Genomic DNA, 13,752 nt, shown 5'->3' with positions numbered 1-13,752 from the left:
TTTTTATTCTAGTTATAAATCTACTTATGTACTTACGTATTTTGGGTCTGGTTAGGCAAAAGCAATTTAGCATACTCTGTTGCCATGTGTAAGTTTTCCAGATAATCTTGTGATCCCTGAAGGGTCTCTGTGCCCCTTCCCGGAGGGGACGATGAGAGCATATGAAGTGTCCTCTCAAATTAGTTTTGGGAGGAGAACAGGACATCCCCATCCTGAGACGAGGACACCCTGAAGGTAGCATTCCTAGATTCACAGAGTGGAAGGAGCAGGAGGAGACAGGAGGCCTGGTCTGCATGCCAGGATTTGCCACTCAGGGTCCCTCCTCACAGCCCTGCTCTGGGCCCTGGTTTCTGGGCGTCAGCAGGGTGAGGGCATGTGACTGAGAGTCATACCCTCCGGGGACCTGAGTGAGTCCCTGTGAACTGTCATCCTAGACTTGAAAGGCAGAAAGCTGAGGTCTGCTGTAAAGAATACGTTGATTATGATCTGGCAGGCAAGGTCTCCCCTCCAGTAGGGGTTTGTGAACGAGGCACAAGTGCGTGAGCACTCACTGGGCCCAGGCCTCTGGGAGGATTCCTCCTGTGAGCCGGCAGTGCCTCACGTGGGTCCCTGGCCTGTCGCTGGTGTAATCCGCACTACCGTGAGCTTTTGTAATTTGCTGGGTCATAGACAAGTTCCTCCCTGTCCTTTCCCAGGATCTGCAGACTCTCTCTGTCAACAGGCTTCTTTCCCTTGGTTGCTGCTGCCATCAAGAGTTGGCTCCCGTGGGCATTTCTATCTCCCTATATCTCCCGACCCCCGCCCAACATGGGAAACCCTGCCCAGCTTAAGGGGCCTGTCAGAGAGAGGGTTTCCCCAAGTAGGTTCCCTCAAGCAGTAGTTTCTCAGGGTGGCATAGGTGTCAAGTATGGAAAAAGTGTTCTGCAGTCAAGTCAGTGTGGGTTAAGTGACACTGAAGGTGTCTCTTTGCTCTAGGCCTGCTCAGAGCTTTAGCACAGTAACGTGCATGGGTAGGTCTCCAGAAATGGTATGCAGAGTTCTCTGGCCTCTTCACCACAGATTTCTTCTTTCAAGCTGCACCTTTTGGCAGCCTGCTTGTCTAGTGGAAGGAGTTCTATAACCAAGCCCAAGGACCCTGTGTCTGCAGCAGAGTCAGGGTTTATCTGCAGGTGCCAAGCAATGCGGTGGGGGACGAGCCTCAGACCACTCCCGCTTGGTCTTTGAGTTGAAGAGGAAGACTAGCGAAGCTGGAGTTAGTCGTCATGCTGTGGCATTTCTTAACTGTGGTTTCAGGAGTCAGGATGGCTCTGGCTCGTGATTCTCTGGCCTGGGGTCCCTGCTGGCCTATGGCTGGGGTCTGTGGCTCATCTTGCCCTGGAAAAAGCAACCTGGCGGTGACGCCGACAGCAGCAACGCAACGCGCTGATGATGCTGTCGGCAACACCGTCTTAGTCTCCTGACGCTGGCTGAGGCGTGTTCAGTTAGCCCAGCGTCGAGGTCAGAGGGCACAGGAAGGGGAGTAAGGTTTTGGATAGAGAGATTGATCATAAACTCAGCAGGGGAACTCGGTGTTAGAGTGACTCAGCTGCAGTTTCAAGGAAGAACCAAGGACTTAGAGGAAAGGGGTTGCATAAACTCTCAGGGAGTGAATCCACGCGTCTGGTCCTGTCACGCCTCTCTCCTGTGACGCGCTTGCTTCCTTGTCCCCCAGACTCCCCTCTTGCTGTCGCCCTGCAGCCCCCTTAGTCTCCCGTGATTCCTCCAGCTAGCAAGGCCACCTCCGTGTCTCTGAAGTCTAGCTCAGTTAGTCTGTACCACTTGGTTATAACACACGCAACCTGAAATGTATGCTTTCATTTCTTATGCACCTTCCTGTGAGCTCTTTGCACGCAGGACCCGTGTGTTACATAACTTCAGTTTCTCCTGAGTGCCTAGCACGGTGCCTAGCATGAAGTAGATAAGTACAGCTTCCTTTTGGCTTTTTTAACTTTTTGATGATGCACAGAGACCTGTAACTCTGCAGAGCTAGACTGAGGGCTGCACTGGAAGCCTGGGCAGAATTGAACAGAACCAAGGCAAATGCCTGCAGAGCTCTTGTTTTCTGCTCCTGTCACTCATACCCCATGTGTCTGTAAGTTATCAGCCAGTTCACAGCTAGAGAATCGCCACCTGATATTTCATAAAATAGTCTGAGTACGGTGATGACCTGCTAAGAAACAGTAGTGGTGTCAGAGGTCAGGGGCTTCGGCCCTGAGGTTTTAGGTCAGAGGGAACCCTTCACACCCAGTGTGACTGGCTTGAGTGACTGGCTGTGAGTGATGCTGCTCAGGAAGGTTCTGGCATCCCATATTGTCCCTTCCCCACAATAGAGCGCTGGCACTCACCCACTGAGCCCCATGAGCTGTGAGAACATCTTATGTCGCCTCTGAAAGGCCTCCCCAGGAGGCACCTGCTTGGCTGATCTTGCATTTGCCTCAGTCCCTTATTCAGAACCCAGGGCGTGTTCTCATGGGGCCTTTTTCCCTGTTTGCAGTTGGTAATGAGGCTAGTGGTGTGGATTTGCCCACGTAGGGGCGATTCAGAGAGGACCTGTTCCAGCTCATAAGGGTTATATTATACTTATATGGCTCTCGTGGTAAAGAATCTGTCTGCCTTTGCAGGAGAGGCAAGAGATGTGGGTTCAATCCCTGGGTCAGGAAGATCCCTGGAGGAGACCATGGCAACCCAATCCAGTATACTTGCCTGGAGAATCCCATGGACAGAGGAGCCTGGAGGGCTATGGGCCACAGGGTCGCACAGTCGGACATGACTGAAGCGACTTAGCATGCACACACACACCTGGGACCACCCTGCTGTTTCAGTTGCTGTGGCTTTTTAAATGACTCTAAGAAAATGATCGCCTCTTTTATCTCCTTGTTATTTATATGTGAAATCATTATGAATAGGCTCAATCCGACGTGAGGGCCTTTTATTTCATTGTATCAATAGATGGAAAAGGTAATAGACTTTTCTCTTTATCTGTGTGTGTAGTTTGTGCCTGAGTGCTCAGTCATGTCTGACTCTTCGCAACCCCATGGGCAATAGCCCGCAAGGCTCCTCTGTCTATGGGATTTTCCAGGCAAGAATACTGGAGTGGGTGCCATTTCCTCCTCCAGTGGATCTTCCTGACCCAGGGATCGAACTCACGTCAGTTTAGACATAAAGTATTTATTGTAAATAATTGTCTGAGTTAATTGGTGGTGATGGTTGCACAATTCTGTGACTATACTAAAGACTACGAATTATATACCTTAGATGGTGAGTTGGATAGATACAGCATGAATTGTACCTCCACGAACCTGCTGTACAAATAAGTAAATAGTGATCTGAATGCTGGCTCTGAAATGTGGATGCAAAGTAAGTTTTGTTTGTTTTTTTTTAAAAGGACTTTTCAAGTTGCATCTATAGTTTTAGTCGTGTGCATGTTTCCTTCAATTAGGAGGAAGCACATCACGTATAAATCGATAGCTCTTCCTTGTAGAACTCCAGCTAATAGATTATAAAAAGAATGAAAGAAAATCAGCTTTAGAGCATCACAGTAATAATTGCTTCAGGCAAGATCCATTGGTGAGTTCTAACTGAAGTGGATAAAAGTTTAGGGACAAACAGGACATTTGCATAGCCTCCCAGCATCTCCCCTCAGGTAGTTATTCATTTTAAAGGGAAGGATATTGAGGGAGTTCCCTGGTGACCTAGTGGTTATGGCTCTGCACTTTCACTGCCCTGGCCCAGGTTCAGTCCCTGGTCAGAGAACTGAGATCGCCCAAGCTGTGCAGCTCAGCCAATAAATGAACAGATAAAGGGAAGAAGAGTAACTTGGCAGTGGAAAACCTAGCAGAGCCCACCTTCAATGATGGTTAGCATCACAATGAATGGAACCAACCCCCACTACCGCATGTTATGTGCAGAGAAGAGTGCATCCCCTCTATGGGATTCTTCCCTCAAACCCCAAACCTCCACCAACTTCTGAGAAAACATTAGATAAATCCAAGTTCAAGGGCCAGAACTCATCAAAAGTGTCCCAGACTGGAGGAGACTAAATGTGCATGGGATCCTGGAACAGGAAAAGAACGTCTGAATGAAAACTGCATCAGGGACTTCCCTAGAGTGGTTAAGACTCCCAGTGGTTAGGACTCTACGGCTGGAGCCACAGGTTCGATCCCTGGTCAGGGAACAAAGATCCCACATGCCACGTGCCATGGCCAAAATAAATCAATTAAGTAAAATATATGCAAATTATTTTGAATTTGCATGTATTTTAAATATTTTAATTTGAATGTTTTTGAATATTTGAATTTGCATGTATTTTTTCCCAATTATTTTGAATTTGCATAAATTGCAAAGCAAATCTGTTGCAAATAGTGGAATGAATCTTGACAAATCAGTATATATATTTTTTAATCTGCAGTGTGGTTAATAGTATGGTGCCAATGTTAAGCTCTTCATTTTGATAACTGGACCACGGTTCATGTAAGATACTAACTGTCAGTGCAGCTCGGGTTTTTGTATGGGACTCTCTGAATTGTCTAAGTCTAAAAGTGTTTCAAAGTAAAACATTAAGTATACACATATAAAATATTATGTTTGTATTGTTTTGTTATAAATATAGTTATTATTGTTATATACTACACTACACATGAATTGAAATGGGAAGGTTAGTCCATTTCATTTAATTGACATGATCAGGTAGTAGAGTATCGCACATGTAGGGAATTTCCCCAAATACCAAATATTTTCTTACTTTGACTTTCTGATGGAACTTTATCATAGCACAATGACACTCTTCTTGCCTTATCAGCCTCGGTCATTAAACTCAGTGGTTGTTTAGGGCTCAGAAACCTGAGGAGGTTTCCAGGGTTCTGCACTCCATGACTTGGAGGTTTTGCGCCTGGTTCTTACAGATGTGTGTTTTGTTTGTTACTTTGCCTCCAGTATTTTCAGGCTGTCCGCTTGCTGTTCTTACTGTTTCTGGATGCCTTTCATTTTCTGTAATAATTACTGCTTCTGTCTTCCTCTAATATTTGGCTTCTACTTTTCTCTAGGATTTTGTTAACAGCAGTCATCCATTTGGGAGTGTGCATGCCTGTGCAGACCCACTAGCTTGGGGAGGGTGCCTTGGCCCTCCAGTGGCAGGCTGCAGCCTGGGGAGCCTCTGCCCCACATGGCAGGTGGCCCCTGTTCACCCAGAGGTGTCACATGTGTGGTTGGGGTCTGTACCTGTGACTCTGGGCCAGTCCCTTCTCTCTGTGCCTCAGTGCCCTCGGGTGGGAAATGGGCTGATCACAGTGTTACCCAGGTGCTTGGGAGGACTCAGCACAGGCCCCTGTGGGTCATGTGCGCTCTTGCTGTGTATGTGCTCCTATCTGCCTTGTTCTACCTGCGTCTCGAGTTTAGGAGGCAAGGGACACTTCTCCTGGTCCTAGGAGGCTTGCTGAGACTGAGCAGGCAAAGCAGGACTTTCCTCATGTTTTCTCCTTGATTCTCAGAAGAGAGGTCTCCATGTCCCCTTCCCCTTCCTCGACAGCTCTTGCTTAGAGCTGGTTTTATCTTGTGAAGAGAAGTAGCCTTGAAGAAAAATCTATCTTATAGCTCCATGCCATTCATTCTAAAGAGAATATAAGGTGTGTGCGTTGAAATGTGAAATGTGTTAAAAACAAATACAGAGGCACCCAAGTGTGTTAGAGAAATAGTTACAACCTTCCCTCCAGAGCTCTCGTCCCGATGCGGGTGGCCGAGGGGTAATCTGGGAAGATGCAGAGCTTGCTCCTGGCCTTCTCCATGGGAGCTTGGGTTTCCTGGGCAACAGCCAGCACACTGCTCGGTGCGAACAGTCCCTTGTCCCGGGGACCTTAGCAGGTCTTGGTGAATCTTCCCTTGGTGGCACTTAAAGGAGCCAGGAGGTGGCTATAACTGCCCAGGTCACTTCAGGAGAACAAGGCAGAGGAGATCAAAGTGCCAGGATTATTCTTGGGTCCCCTTTGTGCCAAGAAAAGAGGCAGAGAGAGGCTGCTGCGTGGTGGTCAGGGGTCAGGAGCCCCGTGGTCGGACCCCCCACTGTGGCCAGTCACTTCTGCCTCGCAGCAGTGACAGGAGGATTAACAGAGATCAGGCACATGAGATCACGGGTGTCGCATGGATAAGCACCTGACAGGGTGCACTGGCACGTCCTAGGCACTGAGGTGTCTCCATGTCTTGGCAGCTGCTGTCATTAGAACAGTGGCTTTGACCCACTGCGCCTGCAGAGAGGCTGCCCTGCATGTCAGCTGCTCAATTCAGGCATGCCCCCAGAGCCCCCAGCCAAGGCTTCTTGGGGTCAGAGATGCCGACAGCTGCTCAAGGGGAGAGACAGGCCTTTAATGATCTAGCAAACGTTTCACAGAGGGAATTTGTGTGCCTGACAAAACCCAGTATGTAGGGTGTTTTAATCCAATTAAAACAAAGCAGGCAAATAGTTCAAGTTGCTGTGTGTCTAGGGGGCAGGGGATCAAACCCGCCCACTGTTACCTGGTGAGACCCTCATGGAGCACAAGGGGCTCCCCCAAGAGATCAAGGGAATGTAGAGATATGAGAACATCTCCATCAGGGCAGACATTTTTCTCTAAGGTTTCTGTTTCATTTGTTTTAAACTTAGAATCAATACAGTTTCCCCCAGAAAAGAAAAGGGATTTGAACTCTAGTTTGTGAGAAACGAAATCCCTGCCCTTTCTTTTTGGTTGGCCAAAAGGTTCATTTGGGTTTTTCTGCACGAAGGTATGAAAATCCAAACAAGCCTTTTGGCCAACATAATACTATCCCGGTCAGTACTTGTTTACAAATTGAAGTATAGTTGTTGTATGATATGATATAAGTTGTGCATGCTAAGTCTCTCCAGCTGTATCTGACTCCGTGACCCTATGGACTGCAGCTAGTCACTCTCCTCTGTCCATGGGATTCCTCAGGCAAGAATTATAGGTATACAGTATAGCGGTTGACATTTTTAAAGGTGATCTTCTCTTTGTAGTTATTGTAAACTACAGGCTATATTCCCTGTGTGGTATCAATATCATACCCGGCAGTGTTGAGTCTTTTCGAGGTCAGCTAATTCCTGCAAATGTGTGAGAAGGGCTGGGTCTGTAAGCTCGTCCCTCTGCTTTACAAGAACAGCCCACCTTCGCAGGGAGCTTGAGAACCTTCACTTAGGGTTCAAGTGTGGGTTAGCGGCTAGTTTAACAAGAGCTGTATTGAGATATAACTCACATACAATAAAATTCACCCTGTAGAGCATCTAATTCATTGGTTTTTAGTATGTTCGTAAAGTTGTACAGCCATCGCCATGGTCAATTTTAGAACATTTTCATTCCCCTGGAAAGAAACCCCACACCCATTCCAGTCACTCTGCATCCCCTTATGCCTCTCATTCCTGTGAACCAGTAGTCTCCTTTCCGTCTCTGTGGAGTCACCTCTTCTGGACATTTTATGTGGATGGAGTCCTATGATATGTGGCCTTTTGTGTCTGGCTGCTTTCACTGAGCGAGTTTTCAAGGTTCATGCATTTTGTCGTGTATATCAGGGCTTTATCCCTTTGGAGAGCTGAATAATGTTTCGTTCTTTGGACATCCCCCATTTCATTGATCCATTCACCCGCTGATGGACATTTGAGTTGTTTCTGCTAAAGAGTAGCTGCTGTTAGGGTGCATTCACGTACAGGCCTCTGTATGGATGTGTTTCCATTTTCACGCTGCCTGTTCCTTTGTAACTTGTCCTGAGACGTTTGGTAAACTTTCCGTTGGGTTGTGCCCTTCTTGTGTGACAGATTGCAACAGCAGCCGACTCATCTGAGTCACATAGTGAGGTTGTGTTGCCCGAGTGAGCTCTACGCTCTGTGCTCTTCTTGTAGACCTGCCCATCGTGCGGAATCACATTCACTCCCAAGCCAGAAGCTGGTGCAGAAGGTGGAGCGGTCCAGAACGGCTGTCAGGAGGAGCCCAAGAACAGCGCCAAGGTACCGGCTCTCAGCCCTGGTCCCTGCCAGCGCCTCTCTCAGTGTGCCCACCAGAGGGGACGTCCTGTCGGGTCAGCTTCTCAGTTCTGAGGGAAACTCCTCCTGGGTGACATCACTGCACACCTTCTAGTCCTCTGGGTTTTGGACAGACGGATAAAGAGCAGGATGGATGCTGACCTGGTGGGACTCCCTGACGGCAGTGAGACCTGAGGACGTGTGGCTGAGGGGAGTTTGGGAGGCTCTTTGGGGCTAGAAGCTGGACTCAGTGGCTGGTGGAAGGTGGATGTGGAGGAGAAGAGGGGCCTCCTCAGGATGAGAGAAGAGTCTGCCCCTACCATGTCCTGGTTGCCTGGAGGAGTTGGGGGGAACGGGGAGAAGCAGACGGTTGCTCGGGTTAGAACATAGACCTGGAGGTGCGGGTTGCAATGTGTGGGGCACAGTCCAGGGGCCTCTGGTGTGGCTGCGTCGGGGGGACGGCGCTACTGCAGCCCACACACCAGCCTCTGCTTTTGCCCTGCTTGTCCTGATGCAGGCCTCCGGAGGACCCAGCTCCAAAACGCAAAATGGACTTCTGAGTCCTCCCCCGGAGGAGAAGCTCACCAACAGTCAGACCTCCCTGTGCGAGATCTTACAGGAGAAGGGCAGGTGGGCAGGCGTGAGCCTGGATCAGTCGGCTCTCCTTCCGCTGAGGTTCAAGAACATCCGGGAGAAAACGGATGCCCACTTTGTCGACGTTATCAAGGAAGACAGGTAAGAGGGAGCCAAGGCTTGCAGGTAGAAGCACTGCCCCCGCCCCCGCCGCCGCCGCTGCTTTTCTGAGTCCCCTTGCCCCCTCCAGTGTCAGTGTGTCAATAATTTGAAACGAACAGAGTGAATAATACGGAGGGTTCCCATTATTCCCTTTATACCCAGTTTACCAATGTTTAACATTTTACCGTGCTTGCTTCATCCTCTTTTCTCTCCCTGTGAAATTATGTGTGTTTTTTTTTTTTTCTAAACCATTTGCAATACGTTGGACACATTGTGCTCTCTACCCCTTAAGACTGTATTTCTTGAGAACAGGGGTGTTCTTGTATATGATCATAGTTACAGGCTGCAGTTCCTGTCCCGGTTTTGTTGGGTGGCCCCCTGCGTCCCTGACAGCATGTCCTCTCCTCTGTTCCGGGACCCGATCCAGGATCATGCGCTGTGTTACATGGTTGTCAGGCCTCTTCCATCTTCAAATCTGGGGGCAGTTCCTCAGCCATCCTTCATCTTCCAAGACGTTGACTTTTTGAAGCATGCAGGCCAGGCTCTTATATAAAATCTTCCTGAAGTTGGATTTGTGTTGAATCCCTCAGGATTCTGTCTGGGCTGTGGGTGTGTCCACACCCAATGGAGGGGACTCGTCTTCTCCAGCCCTAGAGGCCCAAGGCGCCACTATGATGACCTTCGTCGGGCAGTGAAATTGATCATCTGGGCGACTGTTGCCAGCTTCTGCAGTCTGTGCTTGTTGTTTTCTCCCTGTGACTAGTCAGCCACCCATGGCATCATGTAGAGATCCTGTTCTTCATCGCACTTCACTTGACTCATCTCCACTGATGACTCTTGCCTGTAATAGTCCTTACTGTGCTGGTCAGCATGGCGACTGTCCTGCCGCAGCACTGACAGCACGTTCTCCACTTAACACTTGGCATTCTGCAGTGAACAGCCTCTCCCCACTTACCACTTAATCTCTCCATGTGTGGACATAGAGATCCATGTAAACCCGCATGGAGTACTGTTTTACTTAACAGGGCATCATTGATCACTGTCCTAAAGAGTGTGATGCCCTAGTCATCCTGAATCTGGCCACGGGAAGCCCCCGTTCAGGCTGGCTCTTGCATCCTTTTGACATAGCTCTTTCATTTGTTTTGAGCCATTTCTTACTTTCCAGCACAACAACTCATTTTATATTTTCCCTGCCCCAGCACAGGCATCAGCTATTTCTCCAAAGAGCCCTGGCTCCTTTTATTGAAAAATGGTACTTAGATATGTTAGTTATTAATGTTCGATTGATTGTAATCAAAGGCATACACTCACTATGTGACTTCATTCCTTTTACATTCATTAGAACGTGTTCTGTGATTTCTGCATGTGGTCTGTTTTGGTGAACGTACGATAACACACTTAAAAAGAATGAAAACTCTGCATTCTCAGGATGTTGCAATCCATAAACCTCAATTAGATTCAGGTGATTGGCAGCAGTGTTCAGATCATGTGTCTCTCTACTGAAAATGTGGGTGGTTTTTCTATCCATTATTGAGATAATTGATAAGATGATTATTATTTCTATCAATTATTGCGATAGTAAATAATCCCCAGCTATGGTTATGGAATTGTCTGTGTCTATCGCACAGAATTGTCTGTGTCTCTGTCTCTTTGTTTCAAGTATTTTGAAGCCCTTTTTTAGGTACATACACACTTGTGAGTGTTATATGTTCCTGGTAATTAATCCTTTTATCATTTTGAAGTGTCCATCTTTGTGCCTAGTAATACTCTGTCTTGAAGACTGCATTATCTGGATATTAACAGTCACTCTAGCTACTGTTTGCATGCTATATCATTTTCCATTTAAAAAAATTAAAACCTGGGTCTTTATTATTTGAAATACATCTCCTGTGGGTCTTGCTGTTTAAATCACTCTGACAATATCTGCCTTTTTATTATATTTTAATATACTTTGTTTTTAGCCATACCTCTTTGCATTATTTTTCTTTTAGTGGTTGCTCTAGGCAGTCTTATATTTTTGTAGTCTTCCTATCGTTAATATAGTATCATTTCACTTTAAATGTAGAAATCTTCTATCAGTATAGGTACATTACCTCTCCTCTCATCCTTTATGCTATGGTTTTCACATGTTACATATATATACACATTATAAACAACCACCTCCAATTCCAACCTTTTGGTAACCTCAGGTTGGTCTTTTTTGATTGCTTTTTGTTGAGGAGGGACCATGTTTTCCTGTTTCCTTGCTTGTCTAGTAATTTTGGATTATGTTGTGCACATTGTATACAAAACTCTCCATTCTGTTACATTCCTTTGAAGAGTATCAACTTTTTGTTTGTTTCAGCAGCCAGATAAGTGATCTGAACTCAAATGCCAAACTCTGTCTCCCCTGAGGTGGGCAGCAGCTATTCTTTTTGCCTTTATTAGGCTGCTTAGAGTTGGCTGCACACATGTGCGTTTCAAGGGTCTGCCAGAGATGGGAGCAGAGCCTGTGTGCAGAATGTAGGGCTCTCCCTTCTTGGGTCCTCTCCCTCTGGGATGCCCAACCTCATTTTCCATCTGTGGGCATGCTGAACTCTCTCTCCTGGTTTTCCAAGTCAGTGAGACTGGAGCTTTTCTATCTGAATTGTAGCTATCCTACACATGGTGCTGACTAATGGCTCTCTGCAGATGAAACCCGCCCCCCCCCCCCCCCCCCCCAAATTCAACTTCTTCCAGGTGTAGCTCCACTTACTGCTTCAGGCTAATCGCCAGTGTTTTCAGTTGTTTTTATATTTTGTTCAGGGTTTACCTTGTGACTCAAATGGTTAAGAATCTGCCTATAATGTAGGAGACTCAGGTTCAATTTCTGGGTCAGGAAGATCCCCTGGAGAAGGAAATGGCAACCCACTCCCGAATTCTTGCCTGGGAAATCCCTTAGACAGAGGAGCCTGGTGGGCTAGAGTCCATAGGGTTGTCAAGAGTTGGACACGACTGAGTGACTAACACTTCAGGGTGTGTGGTCGCTATCTGAGAAAGGATTGATCCAACATGAGCTCATCCCTGTTCCCAGAAGTGGGATGGCCCGGTATTCATCTCAAACAAGCAGCACAGCTTACAGTGTGGATCCTGCCTCTTGACTCTTTGCGACCCCATGGACTATACAGTCCATGGAATTCTCCAGGCCAGAATACTGGAGTGTAGCCATTCCTTTCTCCAAGGGATCTTCCCAACCCAGGGATTGAACCCAGGTCTCTCTCAGTGCAGGCAGATTCTTTACCAGCTGAGCCACCAGGGGCAGGAGACTAGGGTTTGATTCCTGGATTGGGAAGATCCCCTGGAGAAGGGAAAGGCTACCTACTCCAGTATTCTGGCCTAGAAAATTTCATGGACTGTATAGTCCATGGGGTTGCAAAGAGTCAGACACGACTGAGCAACTTTCACTTTGCCTCTTGACTGCAGAAATACAGCCAGTACGTTTCCTCCTTGTAGCCGCTTTGTTGTTTTTCCCTCTGTCCTCACTCACCAAGTGAAAGGGAAGATGGAGGGGCAGTCAACACTTGGGGGTGGTGTTTTTTCCTCTGCTGAACCTGAGAGCCATAAGGAATCTCGCACTTATCACCAGGAGTCGTCTGAGCGTGGAAAGGACGACGTGTAGTGGCCCTTGCTGTGTGCTGGGCGCCTGATGGGCACTTCGTGTACTTAATCTGCTTTAATCATTCTGGCAGTTACTGTGTGAAGCAGAGAGACAGCCCACAGCTATATTTTCATTTTAAAATTATATTAACATCCCCTTAGATTTATAGTAATTTTCTGCAGGATAAAACGGATATGACTATTTGCTAGCCATCCGTAAAAGAATGAGAGAACCACGTAAAGCAGGCTTGATTTCTCTGCTATTAAAATCATCGAGCATTATCATTTTTCAGGTTTCACACGCAATCTGCATATGTGACAACGGCTCCAAAATTACACTGACTGTAAACACAATTTTGTGATAACAACCTGTTAGCGGTGACAGTGGTAATTACTGTCAGTGCTCTGAGTGACAGGACAGCCGGTTCTGAATTATGTGTGCAAGGAAGCCTCCGAATCCACATAAGCACGATCCACGCAGGGACCTGCTGGTCCTTCAGAGGGGAGCGTTTCATGGAACAGAAAAAGCTGCCGCCTCCTTCTAATTCTGGATGCCAGAAGATGTTTTCAAAAGCACAGTTCTACTGCTGTGTGTTATATTTATGGTGAATGGGCATTCTTTCATGGAGGTGCAGCCTGAAATGGGATTCTGTGTAGAAGCACGAAGGACTTTCCAGAGAGTTCTAAAGGGGTGGTTGAGCAGTATCTATTGTGCCGTGACTTTCAGGTTCAGCCTTTGTGACATGCTCCACAAACGGCATCTCTGTAGCTAACAGTGATCCTCTGATAGAATAAGTGTGACGATTGTGCTGCACGTTGATTGATTGCATTTATCATCTCTTCTAGCCTGATGAAAGACTACTTTTTTAAGCCGCCCATTAACCAGTTCAGCTTGAACTTCCTGGATCCGGAGCTCGAGCGGGCCTACAGGACCAGCTATCAAGAAGAGGTGTGTGTTTCCTCATAATTTTACTAAAGACGTGCCGGTTTTACTCAGTAGTTCTCAGTCTTGTGCTTGGGCAGCCATTTTTCATTTTCCTGAGCAACAGGAATTTGAAGGCTCGTTTTGATCTCCCACAGTCTGTATGTAAGCCCTGAATTTCACCTGTATGTGAATTCATCCCCACAAAGGAGAAAACCCTAAATCTGTCTACAGCAACTCAGCTTGTCACCTCTTGGTCTCCTTCCCCTTCAGCTGGTGGGTGCCCAGGCTCCCCGGCCATGCTCCAGCCCCTGGAGGCCTAGTATGGGGAGGGGGGCTCCAGCCCCACCTGTTCTGTTCTCCAGGAGGACTTCTCTCCCTGTTCCCTGTTGGCTTTCTTCCCACTGTGATGGGACACAAATCAGGCCTGCCACCTCACTGGGAT

At 47.4% G+C, this 13,752-nt stretch overlaps 1 protein-coding gene across 1 annotated transcript in view; it reads left to right on the top strand.

The window, feature by feature from the left end:
- The window catches only part of ADCY9 (adenylate cyclase 9), a 113,198-nt gene that overhangs the window by 70,685 nt on the left and 28,761 nt on the right, over positions 1–13,752 (top strand). Inside the window, exons 3-5 of the mRNA XM_010840395.1 lie at positions 7,916–8,020; positions 8,553–8,770; positions 13,232–13,334. Of these exons, the coding sequence (XP_010838697.1) occupies positions 7,916–8,020; positions 8,553–8,770; positions 13,232–13,334 (426 nt within the window). The remainder of the gene's footprint in view (positions 1–7,915; positions 8,021–8,552; positions 8,771–13,231; positions 13,335–13,752) is intronic.

The sequence above is a fragment of the Bison bison genome, unplaced genomic scaffold, assembly GCF_000754665.1.
Source record: "Bison bison bison isolate TAMUID 2011002044 unplaced genomic scaffold, Bison_UMD1.0 scf7180017864144, whole genome shotgun sequence".
Taxonomy (NCBI): Eukaryota; Metazoa; Chordata; class Mammalia; order Artiodactyla; family Bovidae; genus Bison; species Bison bison.
Note: the sequence above shows the minus strand (reverse complement) of the source record. Positions and strands in the feature narration are given on the sequence as shown.